Source organism: Nomascus leucogenys, unplaced genomic scaffold, assembly GCF_006542625.1.
Source record: "Nomascus leucogenys isolate Asia unplaced genomic scaffold, Asia_NLE_v1 Super-Scaffold_285, whole genome shotgun sequence".
Lineage (NCBI taxonomy): Eukaryota > Metazoa > Chordata > Mammalia > Primates > Hylobatidae > Nomascus > Nomascus leucogenys.
This window is the reverse complement of record NW_022095770.1, coordinates 4,101,544-4,121,562: the sequence shown is the minus strand read 5'-3', so window position 1 is coordinate 4,121,562 and position 20,019 is coordinate 4,101,544. Positions and strand designations below refer to the sequence as shown.

Here is a 20,019-nt window from a genome sequence, read left to right as displayed (position 1 = left end):
GTTATCCCTTAAAGCCTGGTCCTCCTGTCTTTAGGCAGAGCCGGGGACAAGCCCTATGGCTGTCAGAGGGACCTCTTTCCAGGTGGCCTTGCTCGTGTGTGGACCCTCGATGTGTAGCTGCAGAGGGGATCACGAAGCCCCTGAGATGGTGGAAGCCTCATGTTCTGACAATCGAGTGGGTCACCAATTATAAAATTGGTTTGAAATCTTATAGATCAGAAGTTCCTGGCCAGGCATGGTGGCTCCCACCTGTAATCCCAGCACTTTGGGAGGCTGAGGCGGGTGGATCACCTGAGGTCAGGAGTTTGAGACCAGCATGGCCAACATGGTGAAACCCCATCTCTACTAAAAATACAAAAATTAGCTGGGCGTGATGGTGCACACCTGTAATCCCAGCTACTTGGGAGGCTGAGGCAGGAGAAACACTTGAACCTTGGAGCCAGAGGCTTCAGTAAACCGAGATTACACCACTGCATTCCGGCCTGGGCAACTGAGCAACATTCCGTCTCAAAAAAAAAAAAAAAAAAAAAAAAAAAAAGTTCCCACACCTACATGACCATCAAAATCACATTTTTAAATCTCTGCAACTTTGCCAGGAACACATGGAGAACTTAAAACAACAACCACAACAACAGCAACAACAAAAACAACAACAACAAATTCCCAAAATCCATTGCTCCAGTGTTTCTGAACCAGTCCATCCAGGGTGGAGCGTGAGAATTTGTGGCGTTGTTTTTTAAGCTCTGGTGTTATTGAATCCATACTGGCTCTTAATGAACCCCACTGTCCTTTCTGAATACCCACGAACAATTGCTTCCAGAAATCTAAGTCTCCATGGCTCTTTTCTGAAAGGTCCTCTTTGTGCAGACTGGGACATAATCCTTCTGACCTGTGTGTCTGGTCCTGAGCAGGTTATCAGTTATTCAACCAATGGCCCAATAAAGCTGTGGGGTCGGGGATGAGCTGCCAGGTGTCTCCTTAATCAGGGGCCTCTCCTGGCCTTCCACTCCACCATCTCACCATGGCAGTCTTGCTCCTTGCTCTGCAGGATCAAGAAGACGGGGCAGATTGGGAAGGGAGTGATGCCATGTCCCCTGAAGTTCCACCTCAAACTAGGAGCTCAAACTAGAGTGAGGTGAGGAGGCACCTGCCTCAGGTACAACATCTCAGATGGCACCAAAACTCAGGAATCAAGATAGAGAATACTTCAAAGCAATATTTTAAAAAATCAAAATGAATACAAAAAAATAATACTTCAATGAACAGAATATCAAAAGTTTATTATGTTTTTTATAGAGGCAAGGTCTCATTATGTTGCCCAGGCTGGTCTCCAACTCCTGGCCTCAAGGGATCCTCCCACCTCGAGCCTCCTAAAGTGCTGGGATTACAGGCGTGAACCACCGTGCCTGGCCCAAAATTTTAAAGAAATACAGGTTTAGTCATGGTTCCAAACCATTTCAGAGCCTGAGATACAAGGAAAAAACAATAACAGGAACAATGCAGAGAGCAGAGGGGAAAAAAATCTCAAAATTTTTCTAATATCTTCAGAGAGAGAAGATATTACATCCACAAAACAAGAACAGGATGCTTTTTTGTTAAAGAAAAATAAATCTGAAAATAAAAAAGAGCTCTTAGAAATTAACAATATGATAGTAGAGAAAAAAAACAGTGACATTATGAAAATAAGATTGAGAAAACCCTCCAGAAAGAAGAACAACAAGCAAACTAACAAATAAACAACAAAAAATGCAAAACAGACGCACAACAGAAGAGAAAAGAAAAAATTTAAGGATCTATTCCGGAAATGGACACCTAACCATGAGGAATTGTAGAAAGGAAAAATCTGAAAGAAATAAAGCAAAAACACTTTCCAGAACTGAAAAATGTAAGTCTCTTGATTGAAACATTCCCCAATGTCCAGCATGGCAAACAAAAACAGCCAGAGAAGGGCATGTCACTGCAATTTCAGAATGCTGGGGTTACAGGGAGCACCCTGAGAGCTTCCAGAAGTCAGGGGAAAACAGGCATATACAAAGGTCAAAAAGAAGAATCACACCAAGCCTCTGAACAGTAACATCAGAAGCCAGAAGACAATGGAGAGATGCCTTCAAACTTCTGAAAGAAAACTATTTTCAAGGCCGGGCGTGGTGGCTTACACTTGTAATCCCAGCACTTTGGGAGGCCGAGGCTAGCAGATCACTTGAGATCAGGAGTTTGAGACCAGCCTGGTCAACATGGTGAAACCCCATCTCTACTAAAAATACAAAAAATTGGCCGGGCATCGTGGCACACACCTGTAATCCCACTTACTCAGGAGGCTGAGGTAGGAGAATCGCTTGAACCCAGGAGGAGGAGGAGGTTGCAATGAGCCAAGATTGTGCCACTGCACTCCAGCCTCGGCGACAGAGCAAGACTCCATCTCAAAAAAAAGAAAAAGTAAATTATTTTCAATCTAGAATTCTATATTCAGCCAAACCACCAGTCAAATGAAAGGACAGAATAAAGACATTTTCAGACATGCACGTTCTCAAGGGAATTTTTCCCTCTGTGCAACCTTTCCCAGGAAGCTAAACAAACAAAAGGATGAAGCAGGAAAGAGAAGACACAGGGTCAAGGGAACAGGGGATCCAACACAGGAGGGAGACAAAGGGGTTCCCAGGATGAAGAGAAAGGGAGGTCCCAGGATGGCACCCGTGGTACCAGCAGGCGAGTGGCCGGGCGGGATTGGAGTGCAGGACAGGAGAGAAGTTTCTCGGGGGGAAAAAGGAACTGACAGGTTTGACCACCCTGAAATTATCTTTTTTTCTTTATTTTATATTTTTTCAGAGACAGAGTCTTCTTCTTTTGCCCAGGCTGGCCACAGCTCAACTCAGCCTTGACCACTCAGGCTCAAGCAATCCTCCAGCCTTAGCCTCCCGAGTAGCTGGGACTACAGGGGCAAGCCACCACACCCAGATAATTTTTGTTTTAATTTTTTAGAGATGTGGGTCTCACTATGTTGCTTAGGCTATTCTGGAACTTCTGAGCTCAAGCGATCCACCCGTCTCAGCCTCCCAAAGTGTTGGGATTACAGGTGTGGGCCACCATGCCCAGCCCACACTGGAAATTACATTTGAGGCTGGGGGATATGTAGGAAAAGGTAGCTATGGTAGGCACAGAATACTAAGTAAGCAAGGGCAGGAGAGGGGGCCAGGATCCAGGAAGAGCCAAAATCATACAAGAAAAGAAACAATGATATGACACTGCCTGGATTAGAAGTGAACACTATGTACATGATGGTAACAATCCACAACCCAGCACAGGGATTGAACAGGAAGATTGGGCGGCAGGGTGAAAGGTTGCTCAGCGGGAGTATACAAAAGCCAAATCTCCCTGAGCCACAGCAGGCCATGAATAGATATGGCCTAAAACCAGTGTACAGAGAGAGGTAGCAGTACAGTATAAGCAAATCCCTTGGAAATATGGAAGTAAACTCCAGAGGAAACAGCCCAGACAGTGCCTTCTGAGAAAGGGGAGGGGGCAGGCCCCAGGGGAGAGGAGGGGCAGGACTGCTGTTTTGTTTTATGATTTTGTACTATTTAACCTTTTTTTTTTTTTTTTTTTACTATCTGCACATACTAATTTAAGAAAATAGTTATTAAAATATAAAATAAATCTATATTGAGAAGCAGGTCCTCTTGTTGCTTCTTGCATCCTAAGAATCCACCCTCATCACTCCCAGCCGCAGGCACCTACACACACAGCCACAGGCACCTACACACACAGCCACAGGCACCTACACACACAGCCACAGGCACACTCACACTCGCACACGCTCATCACAAATACCCACAAACAGCCCACAGTGACAGACAGGTACACATACATAGTATACAAAATCATCTGACACAGGTGCGAACCCAGCGTCCATGACACACACACCCATTCCCAGAAACGCACAGTTGTATTAACAGATTCATCCCCAGACACACTGAGGCTTCCAAGAGCCTCCTGGAAATCCTGAGAGGGGAGCACTTCCTCCAGGCCTCTCCTCCCTGCGCCAGCACCCCAGAACTGCCCCAGGCCAAGGAGGTTGTCGCCAGGAGCTGCACCCTAATTGCTTTCTCTACTCAGCCCCCTGCTGAGTGCCCAGCCCTTAGGCTAAGCAGCCATTAATCCTCTTGCGCCCCAGTCTGTAGATGGGGCAGAAATGGGGTGGGGAAGGGCCCCATCTGGCAGCTGAGATGTGACTCATAATGCCACCGTCAGCTTTTTCTTCCCTAAGTCATGGGAGAGTCCAGTGTCAGGAACACTGTGGTCAGGCTGTGCATCCTGGTACAATCCATTTGATGTCTCTGGGTCCAGGAGGGAGTAGGCAGCCTATGAAACGCTGAGATGCTGTGATTTTATGACCCAGTCTGGGCCCTGCTTCCATCCCCTCCCCTGGGATTTTTCTCTCCACCCTGTCCTCCAGGGCCAACCCCAAATGATATGTGATTTGCATGTCGGACAAGCGCACCTGGGGCAGCTGGCGAGACCTCCCCCACCCCCACTTCGCTCCCCCTCCATGTTCCTCCAGCACTCACCACCACCCTGGTCCTGTTATCTGGCAGCGTGTCCATGGCCAGGGTGCCCCCACCCAGGTCCTGGCTCAGCTGGGTCCTGTCCGGCTCTGACGCCTGCCCAGGGCTCTCTCGGGCTCTCCGGTTCCAGCCCCGCACGGTCCCCTTGGCAGCCCATCCAGAGCCTGGGCCCTCATCGTGACCTGGGAGAAGGGGACAGAAACCTGAGTGCCAGCAGTCTGCAATGAAGATCTGAGAGGGGAATCCAGCCCAGTTATTCTGCAAGGGCCCCAACACCATGCCACTGTAGACTTTGCAGACACTTGACTACCGGGACAGGAGACACCCAATGTGTACTGAGAGTCACGTGCCCAGCTCCAGGCCAAGCACTTCGCACATATCCTTTGAATCCTCATGCCAGCTCTCCGCAGTCGATAGGATGCTCTCCATTTTGCAAACAAGAATCAGAGGCTCAGAGGTTAAAAGTCACACAGTGGGTCAGGCATGCAGATAAGTTTCAAACCCAAGCTGATCTGCCTCCAAAGGGTGATTATTCTCAACCTCAGCTACACACTGGAATCACCTGGACAGCTTCAAAAGTTCCTGATGTCTGGGTCCCCCCCTAGAGATCTCTTGTAACTGGTCTATGGTGTAGCCTGGGCATTCGATTTCTTAAAAGAGCCTCAGGGGAGATTTTGAGGAGTCTTGGACTTAACTCTGCAGGCAAGGGTGAGAACCATTGCCGTTGAGCCTTCCAAACCAGTTTCTTATTTCTCTGCCAGAAATGGCACATCATCCTATTTCCCAGTGGGGTCAGGGGACTTGAAGCCAGAGAGCAGTTCTTTTTGTTCAGGGCTTCTCAACCTCGGTACTATTGACATTTGGACTGGATAATTCCTTTTTCCGATTTTTTTATTGTGGCAAAATACACATAACAAAATTTGCCATCTAACCATTTCCAAGTGTACAATTCAGTAACATTAAATACGTTCCTAATGTTGTATGACCATCACCACCATCCATCTGCATAACTCTTTTCACCTTGTAAAACCAAAATTCTGTACCCGTTAAATAATAACTCCCTATTCACCCCTGTTTTTTATTTTATTTTATTTTATTTTATTTTATTTTATTTAAGAGATGGGGCCTTGCTATGTCACCCAGGCTGGAGTGTAGTGGTGCGATCATAGCTCACTGCAGCCTCCAACTGCTGGGCTCACGCGATCCTCCCACCTCAGCCTCCTAAGTAGCTGGAACTACAGGCATATGCCACCATGCCCAGCCAATCTTTTTACTTTTTATAGAGACAGGGTCTCACTATTTTGTTCAGGGTGGTTGGTCTTGAATTCCTGGTCTCAAGCAATTTTCCCACCTTGGCTCCCAAGGTGCTGGAATTACAGATATGAGCCACAGCCCCCAGCCTGTATCTATGATTTTGACTACTCTAAGTATCTCATATAAACAGAATCATACTATATTTGTCTTTTTGTGATTGGCTTATTTCACTTAGCATAATAAATTCAAGGTTCATTCATGTCGTAGCATATGGCAGAACTGACTTCCTTTTGAAGGCTGAATAATATTCCATTGTGTGGATATACCACATTTTGCTTACCCACTCAACTATCAATGGATGCCTGTTTTGCTTCCACGTTTTAGCTGTTGTGAACAACGCTGCTACAAACATGGGTGTACAAACATCTCTTTGAGACCTGGCCTTCAATTCTTTCGGGTATATACCCAGAAGTGGAATTGCTGGATTGTATGGTAATTCTATTTCTAATTTTTTGAGGAATTGTCATACTGTTTTCCATATAAAATGTTTTCCATGTAAAATGGCTGGACCATTTTACATTCCCACCAACCGTGCACATGGGTTCCAATCTCTCCACATTCTTGCCAATACTTGTTATTTTCTGTTTTTTTTATAGTAGCCATCCTAACAGGTATGAGGTAGTATCTAGTCGTTTTTATAAATTGGCATTTCCCTAATGATTAGTGACGCCGAACACCTTTTCACATGCTTGTGGGCCATTTGTATATCTTCTCTGGAGAAACGTCTATTTAAGTCTTTGGTCTGCTTTTAAATTGGATTGTTGGTTGGACTGGCTAATTCATGGTTATGCGGGAGCTGTCCAGTGCTATGTAAGATGTTTAGCAGCAGCCTTGGCCCCTGCTCACTAAATACCAATAGCACCACGCTCCTCCCCATCCCAGGCTGTGACAATGAAAAATGTCTCCAAACATTGCCAAATATCCCCTGGGGAACAAAATTACCCCTCCCTTGCCCCATTGAGAACCACTGTTTTACTCCTATCACTACCTAGATACTGTCTAGGATGGCAAATAGGTTTCATATCACATGTCATCTGCAATCCATTCGTGACAGCCAGAGGCACTCCAATTGAGAATGCAAAGGCTCCTCTTGTATTTAGCAGGAAGGACTGTCAAGATCAATGAGCAAAGTCTGCCATGGGCACAGGATTGGAAAGTGACTACACACAGGCCATTTCGCAGCCATTCCTAGGTTCCGTGATCTCTCCAGTTCCCTCTAGGTTGTTAAATTCATGCTTTTTTTGAGACAGGGTCTGACTCTAGCATGCAAGCTGGAGTGCAGTGGCACAATCACAGCTCACTGTAGCCTCGACCTCTCAGGCTCAAGCAATCCGCCCACCTCAGCCTTCTGAGTAGCTGGGACTACAGTTGTGTGCCACCGCATCCAGCTAATTATTATTATTGTATTTTGTATTTTTCGTAGAGGCTGGGTTTCACCATGTTGCCTACACTGGCCTTGAACTCCTGGGTTCAAGCGGTCCTCCCACCTTGGCCTCCCAAAGTGGTGGGATTATAAGCGTGAGCCACTGCACCAGGTCTGTTAAATTAGTTCTAACAAAAGGCCGGGCGTGGTGGCTCACACCTATAATCCTAGCACTTTGGGAGGCTGAGGTGGGTGGATCACCCGAGGTCAGGAATTCGAGACCAGCTTGGCCAACATGGCGAAACCCCGTCTCTACTAAAAATACAAAAATTAGCCGGGCATGGTGGCGGGCACCTATAATCCCAGCTACTCGGGAGGCTGAGGCAGGAGAATTGCTTGAACCTGGGAGGCAGAGGTTGCAGTGAGCCGAGATTGCACCACTGTACTCCAGCCTGGGCAAAAAAGCGAAACTCTATCTCCAAATAAATAAATAAACAACACAAAAACCATCCTTTTCCATTTCAAAAAGACTTACGTTCCCCAAAGCTGTGCCTTTTATTGTCATTCTAATGGTCACACCTACTATGGATGTATATATGAGAACAGACCATCAGATAGGTGGATCTGACATTCCCCACCTATGACCCTCATCCATTTCAGGCCCACCCTGTGTCAGATACCTGTCTCAACCTCTGCCTTCCCCCAGCCCACTCCCCAGAGCTCCTGGACGTGGCTCTCCCTCTCCCAGAGCACCTACGTGTGCGACTATGTGCCTATCTCCCTGGTAGATTTGAGTTCCCCCAGGATTCTCTCCACCTTCTTCAAATTTGGCATGTCCAGCAAACAGCAGGTGCTCCATCACTGCAGAATTGAGGACGCAATGCATAGGGTAGTTCCTGGGAGCCAGCAAGGACAGAGGTTGAGACCAGGCTTGGCCAGGCCCAGGCCTGGGGCTGAGACCAGAACTCTGCTGTGGGGCCCTGCTTTGTCATTAGACATTGTATCCAATTAAGTCATTCTTGGCTGCTGGCACCTACTGGACCCTTGCCGGCCCCCTCACTTCTCTGCCCCTAATAGCAACCAGATGCTGCTGGAGAATGTGGGGAGGAGGGCAGTCCCCAGACCCCTTCCCCAAGATGCCCACTGGTTGCCCACAGATGGACCTGAGTCCAGGGCTGGGAAGGCAGTCTGCCCACTGCCCAGGCCCAAGCCAGGGCTGCCTGGTCTCTCTTGGGTGGGGCCCACAGCTGCTTCTGGAGACAGAGCTGTTTGTGCTGGGCTGGTCTGCCCAGCTCCCCAGGTCTTCCTGCAAGCAGCCCTGGGGCCTGGGCAAGAGCCAGAACAGGATAGAGCAGGTAGTGAACAAGTAGAGGGGCTCAGCGGCCCAGAGAGGAGTATTGGGGATCTTCAGGATTCACAAACCTGGAGCCGAGACAGGAGGCGGGATGTGGAGGCCTGCAGCACGGGGAAGGACAGGGAGGGAGCCCAGCTGGGGGTGGCCAGGGAAGAGACACTGGGTTGACCTCGCCACCCAGTCTTGCCACTCACAAGTTATGGGACCTTAGCCCCATCAGTTTTCCTCTCTAAGCCTCAGCTCCCTAGTGACTAAAATGGATTTGACGATCGTGCCCACAGTACAGGCTGCCGTAAGCGTCAAGTGACAAACATAAATGAGGTTTTATAGAGGGCTCAGGCCAGGGTAAGAGGTAAAGAGTCCATGAAAGAGGGCAGGGCGAGGGATGGAGGGAGCTTGACCAGGACCCTGGCCTACCCTGGCCTAGCCCTGAATCTTACTCTTCCAACCCATACTACATCTGTTTCCCGGCCACCCTTCCTTCCCTGTTGCCTGGGACAGGACGTCATCCCCACGACTCATGAAAGAAGCCAACACAGCTGGTTGCTCACGTGTATGTGCAGGGGCCCACGTGCCTGTGCACATGCCCAGGAAGACTTGCCTGAAAGCCTTGGCCTTCCCGTATGTGCTCACACACAAGTTGGACACCTACCCAACCCTCAGCCACTCCTCACCCCACCTGCCTTCCACTGGAGAGAGCTTCATTTTCCCTGGACCCGTTCCCCGCCCGCATGTGTTGCCAAGGAGCTTCCAGAACACAAGCTGTTCATTCATTGATTCACTCACTCATGGCCCCAAGTAGTGTGCCGTCCAGTGAGATGCCATAATAATCACAGTAGTAACGAAAATAATAGCTGACTTTCAGAGAATGCTGCTCTGTGCCAGCACTATTCCAGGCGCTTTAAAGACATTCGCCCCCTTAATCCCCACAATAATCCCATGAAATAGTTACTAGTTTAAAATCCATTTTACAAATGGAGAAACTGAGGCACAAAGATGTTAAGGAACCTCCCAAGGTCACGGAACCAGTCCATGGAGGATCTGAACTCAGGCAGGCTGGCTCCAGAGCCTACTCAGAACCACAGAAAGTGCAGTAAAAAGTGACTGAGAATCCCCACTGTTTCCCAGGGTGCAGGGGCAGCCCCGGGGTGGGGCTGGCTGTGGGCTAGGTTCTTGGAGGGCCCTGCTCAGGCTGCCATTGGGCCTGAACCTGAGAGCTTCCCTGGGAGACTGTGTCCCCCAGCATGCAGGGTATAGCCCAGCAGTAGCGTCCCAGTCCCCTCAGTTGGCACTGGTCCCATTTCAGGGCAAGGGGGAATGGGGCTGACTTCAGGAGGCCAGGTTGTGCGGCCCCAGAGCCTGGGCCAAGCCATCCTTATCTCACCCAACACCCAAGCTTGGCAGCCCAGCCCTGGGCCACCCCATGGCTCAGGTTACCATAGCCTCTATCCTGGGTCAGCCTCCACCCTTAATGCCCTAGAGCTAATCTCCCCCACCGTAGCCAGGACAAGCCACCTAGAGGGTGAACTTGATTCCATCTCTCTCCAGCTTCCAGCTCACCTGTCCCTGGCTCATCCTGTCCCTCAGGCTGAGAAAAAGAGAAGAGAAAGGAGGGGAGGGAAGGGAAGGGAAGGGGCAGCATCTTTAAATGCCCTGAGTACCTGAGATACACCGAACTGGAAACACCCTTCCCTTGGAACTTCATTGTAGTATCACAGCAGTAAAACAACACAGGTTTGGAATCAGACAAGCTAGAGGTTGAACCCTGAATCCACCACCTACCGACTACGACATTGGACAAATTACACACACTCTGTAAGACTCAGTTTCCTCATCTGTGAGATGGGGCTGATAAAACATAAACTTGGTAGGTTTGACACTTTAACAAAATCATATACACAGAGCACCCAGCAAGTCGCCCTGCCTTCCCTGGGTTTCACATGAGGACTGAAACCGTCCTCTCAGGGTTAACAAGAATTACATGCTGGGTTCTGGGCAGAAGTGTAGAAGTAATTAAGCATTAATCAGGCCACACTTTGGCCCATTCCTTTTTTTTTTTTTTTTTTGAGAGGGAATCTCACTCTGTCACCCAGGCTGGAGTACAGCAGCGTGATCTCGGCTCACTACAACCTCCACCTCCCAGGTTCAAGCAATTCTCCTGCCTCACCATCCCAAGTAGCTGGGACTACAGGAGTGTGCCACCACACCCAGCTAATTTTTATATTTTTAGCAGAGACGGGGTTTCACCATGTTGGCCAGGCTAGTCTCGAGCTCCTGAACTCAAATGATGCTCCTGCCTCGGCCTCCCAAAGTGCTGGGATTATAGGCGTGAGCCACCACACCTGGTCAGCTTTTATTTAAGAATTGTTTAAGGCCAGGTGCGGTGGCTCACGCCTATAATCCCAACACTTTGGGAGGTTGAGGTGGTGGGATCACTTGAGTCCAGGAGTTCGAGAACAGACTGGACAACATAGCAAGACCCCATCTCTACTAAAAAATTTTTTAAAGTCTGGATGTGGTGGCTTATGCCTGTAGTCCCAGCACTTTGGAAGGCTAAGACAGGAGGATTACCTGAGCCCAGGAATTTGAGATCAGCCTGGGCAATATGGCAAGACCTTGTCTTTTTTATAATAAAAAAAAATTTTATTATAAAATTTAATTTATTATTAATAATAAATTTTTAAAAATTAGCCAGGTGTGGTGGTACATGCCTGCAGTCCCAGCTACTCAGGAAGCAGAGGCAGGAGGATCACTTGAGCCCAGGAAGTTGAGGCAGCAGTGAGCTATAATCATACCACTGCACTCCAGCCTGAACAACAGAGCGAGACCCTGTCTCAAAAAAGAAAAAAAAAAAAACAAGGATTAAGATGTTTTCGGATCCTGAATTCCAGCAGAAGGGCCAATTCGAAGACCCTCAAGAGGAACTGATTTTTTTTTTTTTTTAAACGGAGTCTCACTGTGTCACCCAGGCTGGAGTGCAGTGGTGCGATCTCGGCTCACTGCAACCTCTGCCTCCCAGATTCAAGCAATTCTCCTGCCTCAGCCTCCCGAGTAACTGGGATTACAGGCATGTGCCACCACGCCCGGCTAATTTTTTTGTATTTTTAGTAGAGACGGAGTTTCACCTTATTGGCCAGGCTGGTCTCAAACTCCTGACCTTGTGATCCACCCACCTTGACCTCCCAAAGTGCTGGGATTACAGGCGTGAGCCACCGTGCCCGGCCGAGAAACTGATTTAACATGAGAATGCAGTTTATTTCTTCATGCACTCTTCAACCAATTAACAATTCCCACACCTTGGTCACCCCACCCCAAACCCCATAAAACCTCTAGCCCCAAATGCTGCCCCACGATGATGAAACTCTTTCTCTGCTGCACCCTCGGTGTTGGTGTGTCAACTTGCTGCACCTCGGGCAACACACCAGTTAGGATCACAGGACCAGCTTTCAGAGGGGCCAGGGAAGGCTCCAAACCCTAAACTCAAATCCTACCTCCAAGTTACAAAGCCCCTAACCATACCCTCTCCCTTTCCTCTGGCAGGCAGGGACCCACTGAGGACCCTCACCTGGGGAGAGGGAAGGAGTCAAAGGAAGTGCAGGGAGGGACCACCAGGTAGCAGAAGGGAAGAGAGAGGGAGGGGAGGGACAGCAAGAAGAGTTCAGCTCTCTATGTGCGTCCCTTGAGGGGAGAGTCTGGGATCTGAGCCACCTCTGATATACTCACTCAATCACTCACTCATTCATTCAATACACTTTTATTGAGTCCCAGGCACTGTGCTGGGTGCTGGGGGGACACAAGCCCTGTGCCCAGGAAGAATCTAGTTTTCTTCATGGAGAAATACAAAATGAATCATTTGGTAAGGGCTATGAAGAAAATCAGACAGAGGAAAGGGTTGGGGTTTTTGCTCCTCTACACAGAGCCATGAGGTGGGCCTCTCTGAGGACGGTCCCCTTGAGCTGATTAAGACCTGAATGAGAAGAAGCCAGTTAGTTACCTGTCGACTGGAGGGGACGGCAGCTGGAGTGGGTTAAGGCGTGAATCTGGGGAGAGCTAGAGAAGATGGTGGGATGAGGGAGGGGCTGCCTGACCACCATAAGTTCACATTTTAGTCTCAGGTTGTTGGAGCCCTAGAGACAATCTGGTCCAACCTCCTTCCCTCCTTTTTTTAAAAAAAGATGGGACCTCGCTATGCCGCCCTCACTATGTGGCATGATCATAGCTCACTGCAGCCTCCAGTTCCTGGGCTCAAACGATCCTCCTGCCTCAGCCTTCCGAGTACCTGGGACTACAGGCGCACACCACCATGCCCAGCTAATTTTTAATTTTAATTTTAATTTTTTTTTTTTACAGAGTCTCGCTCTGTTGGCCAGGCTGGAGTGCAGTGGTGCGATCTCAGCTCACTATAACCTCTGCCTCTCGGGTTCAAGCTATTCTCCTGCCTCAGCTTCTAGATTAACTGAGATTTCAGGTATGCACTACCACGCCTGGCTAATTTTTGTATATTTAGTAGAGACGGGGTTTCACCATGTTAGCCAGGCTGGTCTCAAACTCCTGACCTCAGGTGATCCGCCCGCCTCGGCCTCCCAAAGTGCTGGGATTACAGGCATGAGCCACCCTGCCTGGCCTAAATCATTTATAGAGATGGGGTCTCACTATTTTGCCCGGGCTGGTCTCAAACTCCTGGTCTAAAGCTACCTCCCACCTCAGCCTCCCAAAGTGTTAGGATCACAAGCATGAGCCACCATGACTGGTGCAAGCCCCCATTTTATAGACGGGGAGACCTCCCTCAGAGAAAGAAGGGAGCTGTCAGGGTCACCAGTGGTTGGTGCTGAGCCTGGCCTCCTGCAGGACTCCCAGGCCAGGATGCCAACTCTCGCTGCCTCTTCTTTATCTGTCATACGCACCTCTGGTTCCAGCTGACCAGACTGTCGGTTCCCCTGGCCCCCGCTCTGCACCCCAAGGCCATCTTCCTGTCTGTCAGCCTGGTCTCCCCTGCTGTCTGACTCTATCTTTGGGCCACTCATCTCTCTGCTGCTGCTGTTGTAATGACAGATGAGGTTTCAAGGCTCTACCAAACAAGCCTGTCCATCAGGAACGAGGGGAGATCTCAGCTACTTGCCAAGGTGCCCCACCAGCCCCGCAAACCCAGAGCCTTGGGGAAGGATGCCAGCATCTCTTCAGGTCCTGCTCCCGGCTGCCCTTCCACTGGTCACAAGGACTCTGCCATCAATCAGGTCAGGCTGCCCCTCCTTAGCAACTCTCCCCCAGAATGTCCTCCTCCTATATCTGGCCTCCCCAGACACCCACTTCCTCCTCATAGGTCCTCCTGCCTGTGAAATCCTGCCTGGCCTGTGAAAAGGGCACCAGACTGGGAGTCAATAGCTGCCGCCTCTGGCTTCTTACACATTCCTTAAGTCTAACCTCAATCCCTCCTGCTGCAGAAAAAGTGCATTTCTCCTGGCTCAATCTCTGTCAAAGCCAAGCCAAGAAGATAGGGTGGCATCTACTTAGAGAAGTGATTCAAGTCTCTGCCTGCCCCACTCTTCCTGGTCTCCTCAACCGTCTACTACCCCGACCCTTCTCCGAAGGGGCCACCCTCAGCCAGGCCCGGGTCTGGCCACTATCTCCCAGCCCATCCTTGTTACCTCCCAATTCCCCCTTCCCCAGCCCTCTCCATGGTTCACCCAATCCAGCCAAAGGTTCAGATCCTCCCCTCATAAACTCTGTTACACCCAGAGTTCAGAAGGATCCCAGAAATTATTCATAACATATCCAACTCTGGCCTGTTTACCTTGATTTTTTAAAAGTATCAGTTACCCATAAAGATCCTAACAAATATGAAAAGGAAAGGCAATTATAAAAGATCCTTCATTATTCCACACACAAGAGTCAAAGATTTTGCCAACAGCCTCACTTTATAAATGCAAAAATAGGTCCAGAGAGAGAAAGTAACTTGCCTAAAGTCACACAGCAAGTGAGATGGCGGGACTAGAAGCCATGTCTCTGGCCACCCTCTGTGTGGTTTCCCTGAAAATTGGTGGTTCTCACCAGCAGCTTCTCGGCACGTCAGCTCCACTGCCCTCTGCCCACACTTCCCACTGTCAGCCTCATTCCCCTCCCACCCCCCACATACTCTTCTTCTCAATAGGGACCCAGGTCTGTCTCAGCTACATGCTGGGACCATTAAAGTCAAGAACATTGCCACTGCCACTGTGCCTGGTGCCAGCACACCCCTGAGACACAGCAGGTCAACCACAGCACTCGCCTCAACAGCCCCTCCTCCTTCACCCCACCTGAGGGGCACCCATGCCAATGATGCACAGGTCTCTATCTTCTTAATCATCTCTATCGAGGGGCCAGGCTGCAAATTACCCATCTCCGCAACCCCAGAGAAAGCCTAGGTGCATAGGGAAAAACAGAGACTATGAGAATTATACCATGAGGGATTCCAGGTAGATCTCAGAAAGGACTTCCAGGTGGGAGAGATGAGTTTGGAGAACTGGTAGGGGGGAAGAGGAGTGTGCAGAATGGGACACCTCCCTCCACCCCCTACCCCAGTGCCCCATCTAGAGCCAGAGTAGCTGAAAGCCAAAGGCTGCCAGGGCAAATGGGAGCAGGTGTGAGGAGAGGGACCCTTGAGGCTGGGGGTGCAGGAGCAGCAAGTTGCTTCTTCCTGGGCCCACTGCCTCTCTACTGACACCAAATAGGCAAGGGAAGGTGACCGAATGGCTACTGCCTTCCCAGGGAGAGACGCTGTGTCTCCACCATCCCCCTGGCTGCTCCCACCTATCCCTAGCCTGGATCAGCTTTGGGGTCGGGGGTGTGGCAGAGAAGAGGAAAAGAAGGCATGGCTGGGGCAGGGGCCTCCCCAGGCTCCCATCTCATCAGAATTCAGCCTTGCCTGGGGTGATCAGGGGTCCTGATGACTCTCCCGCTGTCCCCTTTCAGAGCGCATGGCCACAGAGCCCCCTCTCCTAAGGTCCCTCCAGTATCCTTCCAGTGGGGAAGGAGAGGTCCGGGCATCGGTATCTCCACCGTCACTCACACACCCTATGTGTTTGGGAAAGTGGGGTCCCTATCCACCTGCCCACAGCGCTCCTGGCCTCCTGCGGACAATGCCCCCCCTCAAGGACATCGCCAGGCCGTCCACACCTGCCCATGCCCACACCTGCCTGCCCGTCCCTCCCAGCCCCCGGCCCACCCGGGCCGGCTCCGGCCAGTCCTACCTGCTCCTGGCTGGGGGCTCAGCGCCCGGGCAGCCTCCCTGAGCACCAGCACCAGGAGCCAGAGCTCGCCTCTCATGATGGGTGCCCGGACCTGCCCCCGGCCTGCTTGCTGCCCCGGCCCTGACGAGGGAGGGGGTGCTGGCTGAGGCTCCGGCCGCGCGGTTCCCGGGGCTGGCGGAGGCGCGGGCAGCGAGGAGGTGGCGGGGCGCGGGGCGCGGGGCCGGGCGAGCCGAGCGGCCAGAGCGCGAGCGGAGCGGGAGGCTGCGGCCTCCGGGAGCAGGCGGGGAGCTGGGGGGGCCGCTGGGTCGGTGGGGGTGGGGGGAGCTGGGGCAGGGGGCGGGGCGGGGGGCGCGGCGTCGTTGGGGGCTCTCCCGGCGCCTGCCCTCAGCCCTCCCGGAGCGCTCCCCTAGAGCTCCTGCAGCCGCTCCCAAGGCAAGGGGTGCAGAGTAGGGGACAGGGCGGGAGCCCCTCGGGCTGAGAGAACCCCTAGAAGCATCAGCCGCCCCGCGCGCCTCACTGAGCTCCTGGCTCCCTTTCCCTCCTGCGTTCCGCCGGGAAAGCTGCAGAGAGAAGGCCCGAGGGACTGGACCCCTGGAAGGGACAGGCGCCCCCTCCCTGGGCCACAGGCCCCTGCCTGTCTCCCGCCCCCAGCTCCTCCAAGCTCTGCGACTTCCTGAGCTGTTCTTCGGAATTCGGTGCGTCTCTGATGCTTTGTCCTCCAGCCCCCACCCCCAGGAATCTCCCCCTGCAGCAAAGACCCCCAGCTTTTCTCCCCAAGAGGTGCCTGAATCCCACCCCCCTTCCATGACTCCACCTTATCCCTCCACCCCCCATTTACAGCACCGATTTGCCCCCCAAGCCTAGCAGACGTGAGAGTGGAGGGGGCCTGGCTACCCCCTACTCTGCAACAGCCTGGACCCCTCCCCACGAGTAGGTAACCCAGGCCTCCTGCCTCTCTGGGGCCTCCAGACCTGCTCAGGGCCAGACCCAATCAATCTTCAAGCCAGCCCCAGACGAGGAAATGGCTCATCCCACCTGCCACCACCTTCTAACAGGCTCTGGGGATAGATCATCTTTTTATTTTTTCTTCCAGGACAGAATAAAAATACCCGCAATGTAGGATATTTAATAGACGGCAAGGAATCAGGTCAGGACACGAAGGTGCCTCTTCCCTCCCCTGACCTACTTCATTCTTGTGACGGCAAGGAGCTGGGGCGCTGGAGAGTGGGAGACGGGGTGAGGGGGCATCCTGGCTTCTAGTGGGCTGGGGCTTAGGGACTAGAAAACCGCGGAGAGGAAGGGTGCGAACGCTGAGCGCCATTGGAGAAATTTTCCAGGAGGAGGTATATGGGTGGCGACAGAAGGTATACTGTGGGCTGGAAGAGGCGGATTCCGTGGCACTGAGGTTAAAAAAAAAAAAAAAAAAAAAAAGAACACCTAAGAAAGGAAACAACTAAAGTCTCTCTAATCTCTTAGAACGCCTGTTCCTCCTTCCGCCGGGTCCAGAGTCCCAGAGACTACTTCCTCCAGCCCTAAACCCAATGTCCCCTTACCGTGGAACAAGGCAAGGCCGGTCTGTAAATTCTTCTTGATGTCTAATTTAAATCCCAACTTGGCGGACTCTCAAACAGGATCAGATAGGCTGCGGCTATTGCTGCCCTCCTCCAGCTGCGGCTTCTTGCTGCCCTCAAGTGGCCACGTGACGAGCCACAACCCTCTCGTCCTGCGAGTTTTCTCTTTCCCCGGCCTGCCCACCCCCTGTCTCCAACCTCCTGCCTTCCTCGAGGTCAAGGTGAGAAGTCTCGGGACGGATTCCAGCTCCAGCCCCGGCGTCTTTGCACCTTCCTCCATCTGCGGTACCTCATGGTCTGTCTTACAAGAAGAGCTCAGGCTGAAACAAACTTGTAAATAGTGGAAGCAAATGTGTAAATTTTAATGTAAGCCTCTTGAACTTGAGATCGTAATCACCTGGAGGGTGTGTGTGTGTGTGTGTGTGTGTGTGTGTGTGTGTGTGTGTGTTTTGTTTTTTGAGACAGGTTCTCGCACGTTGCCTAGGCTGGAGTGCAGTGCTGCCATCATAGCTCACTGCAGCTTCCAACTCCTGGATCAAGCGATGGGGAGCGTATATGAAAACACAGATTTCTGGACTCCGCCCTCAAGTTTCTAATTCACTAGGTCTGGGATGAGGCCCGAGCGTACCCAGGTAATGATGCTGGTCCCCGGACCACATTTGGAGAGCCAGTGCTGTTGAATCCCCAATTCCTTGCAGTCCCTCACTGCTCCTCGTCTGCCAGTAGGAGTAAAAGCAAGCAGCTTAGGAAAAATCGACACCCTGGACAAACTTTAGTATCTCGAAAAAGTCAAAGAGGGGGCACCCGGATTTGAACCGGGGACCTCTTGATCTGCAGTCAAATGCTCTACCACTGAGCTATACCCCCTCCGCTGCCAGACGGCAGCCGGTAGTCATTTAGTGCTATTGCTGCGCAGGCGCTGTGTGGCGTTCCAAAAGGGAAGTGCAAGTGGGGTAAGACGTTTACAAGAGATGGAAAAAATACAACTCCCAGAATAATTACTCACTTGGAAGCAGGGATTGTTTCCTGAAGCTCTGAGCTGAAGATTCCCACTGGCAGTGTAAGAAAATGTATTCCTGGGGTGTGGAAGGACAAGTCTCTCGAAATATTTCACTTCGGGGGCGTCCCACTCTCCTGGCCTGCAGAAGCCCCCTTGCCACGTCTCGGAGCTTCTTTCTCCCTCCCACATGCTCACGCGGCTTCTCCCGACCTGTCTTCCCCAGCCCAGCCCTTAGAAACTCAGCCTCCTTCCCGCCGTGAAAGAGCCGTCGGGGTCACTGGCCAGGCTGACCTGGGGGTGCGCTCGCCTCCGCCCTGCCATTGCGAGGTTGAGCCACCCGCACCGTGTTCCAGGGTTCAGCCCGGAGCTCCTCGCCCTCACTCGCATTGCATTCCACCCTGGTTACACACACAGGCTGAGCCACTGGCAGGGGCCAGGACTCCATCCTCACTCGCCTGCGAAAGCAAAAAGGGTGGCAGGCCCCGAGACTCCCTCCCATTCCGTCTGTGCGGGAACTCTTTAGGGGACCTCCGGAGACCAACAAAACAAGAGAACTCCAAAGCACAGAGGGGGCACCCGGATTTGAACCGGGGACCTCTTGATCTGCAGTCAAATGCTCTACCACTGAGCTATACCCCCGCCACGCGGCTGTGTTCTCATTAGAGTAAATTTCTATGGAATAGGGGTGTGGTCTTCATTTTTCCCTTAAAGTTTTAATCCGAGGGTTGCATCAGGATACCTATTGAAAAAAAAACACAAAATATAGTGGGAATGGCTAGAACTCCTGAGTTCTTCCTTCATAGCCACGCTTTCGGAAAAACAACTAGATTAAGGAATCTTGGGCCGGACGCGGTGGCTCACGCCTGTAATCCCAGCACTTTGGGAGGCCGAGGCGGGCGGATCACGAGATCAGGAGATCGAGACCATCCTGGCCAACATGGTGAAACCCCATTTCTACTAAAAATACAAAAAAATTAGCAGGGCGCGCTTATAGTCCCAGCTACGCGAGAGGCTGGGGCAGGAGAATCGCTTGAACCCGGGAGGCGGAGGTTGCAGTGAGCCGAGATCACGCCACTTCTGCACTCCAGCCTGGGCGGCAGAGCGAGACTCCAACAACAACAAAATAATCATAACACAAAGACAAACAAAATAAGCAGCCCCTGTAGGAATCTGGTATATTTGGGAGGAGTGGGATTCACATTGGAAGGACACTGGAAGTAAAGGGGATGCCGTGGAGTGGCTTAAAGTCCAAGAGCTGTGGTCAGAGTCAGCATCTCAGAGGGAATGGGAAGACGAGGAGAAGTGGAATCCCTGCAGTGCAAAGGGCTGTCCCTATCTGGGACTTCCTGTCCTCCTCCATTTCCCCTTCCAGTTTTTGCCTCTGCCCTCCTCCGCTTGAGCCCACCTTCTTCACCTTTCTAGAATCTCCTTTGCCCAAAGGGAATGGGACAAAAATGGCTGAGGGGCTAAAAAGCCTGAGGGTGGGGGTAGGTTTGAGGAAATGAAGAGCAGCTCCAGGGGTGTCTTTTTCTTTTTCTTTTTTTTTTTTTTTTTTTTTGAGACGGAGTCTCGCTCTGTCGCCCAGGCTGGAGTGCAGTGGCGCGATCTCAACTCACTGCAACCTCTGCC

The 20,019-nt window shown here is 51.4% G+C and overlaps 1 protein-coding gene and 2 non-coding genes across 7 annotated transcripts in view; all 3 read right to left on the bottom strand.

Moving 5' to 3' along the window:
* Positions 1-17,523, bottom strand: part of PLXDC1 (plexin domain containing 1) — an 85,918-nt gene extending 68,395 nt beyond the window's left edge. For 3 of the 5 annotated variants that reach the window (XM_030808248.1, XM_030808249.1, XM_030808252.1), the window contains exons 1-2: positions 15,820-16,103; positions 4,566-4,744 (exon numbers count right to left, since the gene is read on the bottom strand). In XM_030808248.1, coding sequence (XP_030664108.1) covers positions 4,566-4,744; positions 15,820-15,895 — 255 coding nt within the window. In that variant the 5' untranslated portion in view covers positions 15,896-16,103. Of the gene's footprint in view, positions 1-4,565; positions 4,745-15,819; positions 16,104-16,854; positions 17,018-17,372 lie in introns of those variants that run through there. The other 2 variants (XM_030808250.1, XM_030808251.1) reach the window with 2 other exon arrangements.
* A 662-nt stretch (positions 17,524-18,185) lies between these two features.
* On the bottom strand, positions 18,186-18,257 carry TRNAC-GCA. The gene has a single exon. It is a non-coding gene; the product is annotated as a tRNA-Cys (tRNA).
* Positions 18,258-18,957: 700 nt separating this feature from the next.
* Positions 18,958-19,029, bottom strand: TRNAC-GCA. The gene has a single exon. It is a non-coding gene; the product is annotated as a tRNA-Cys (tRNA).
* Positions 19,030-20,019: the final 990 nt, after the last annotated feature.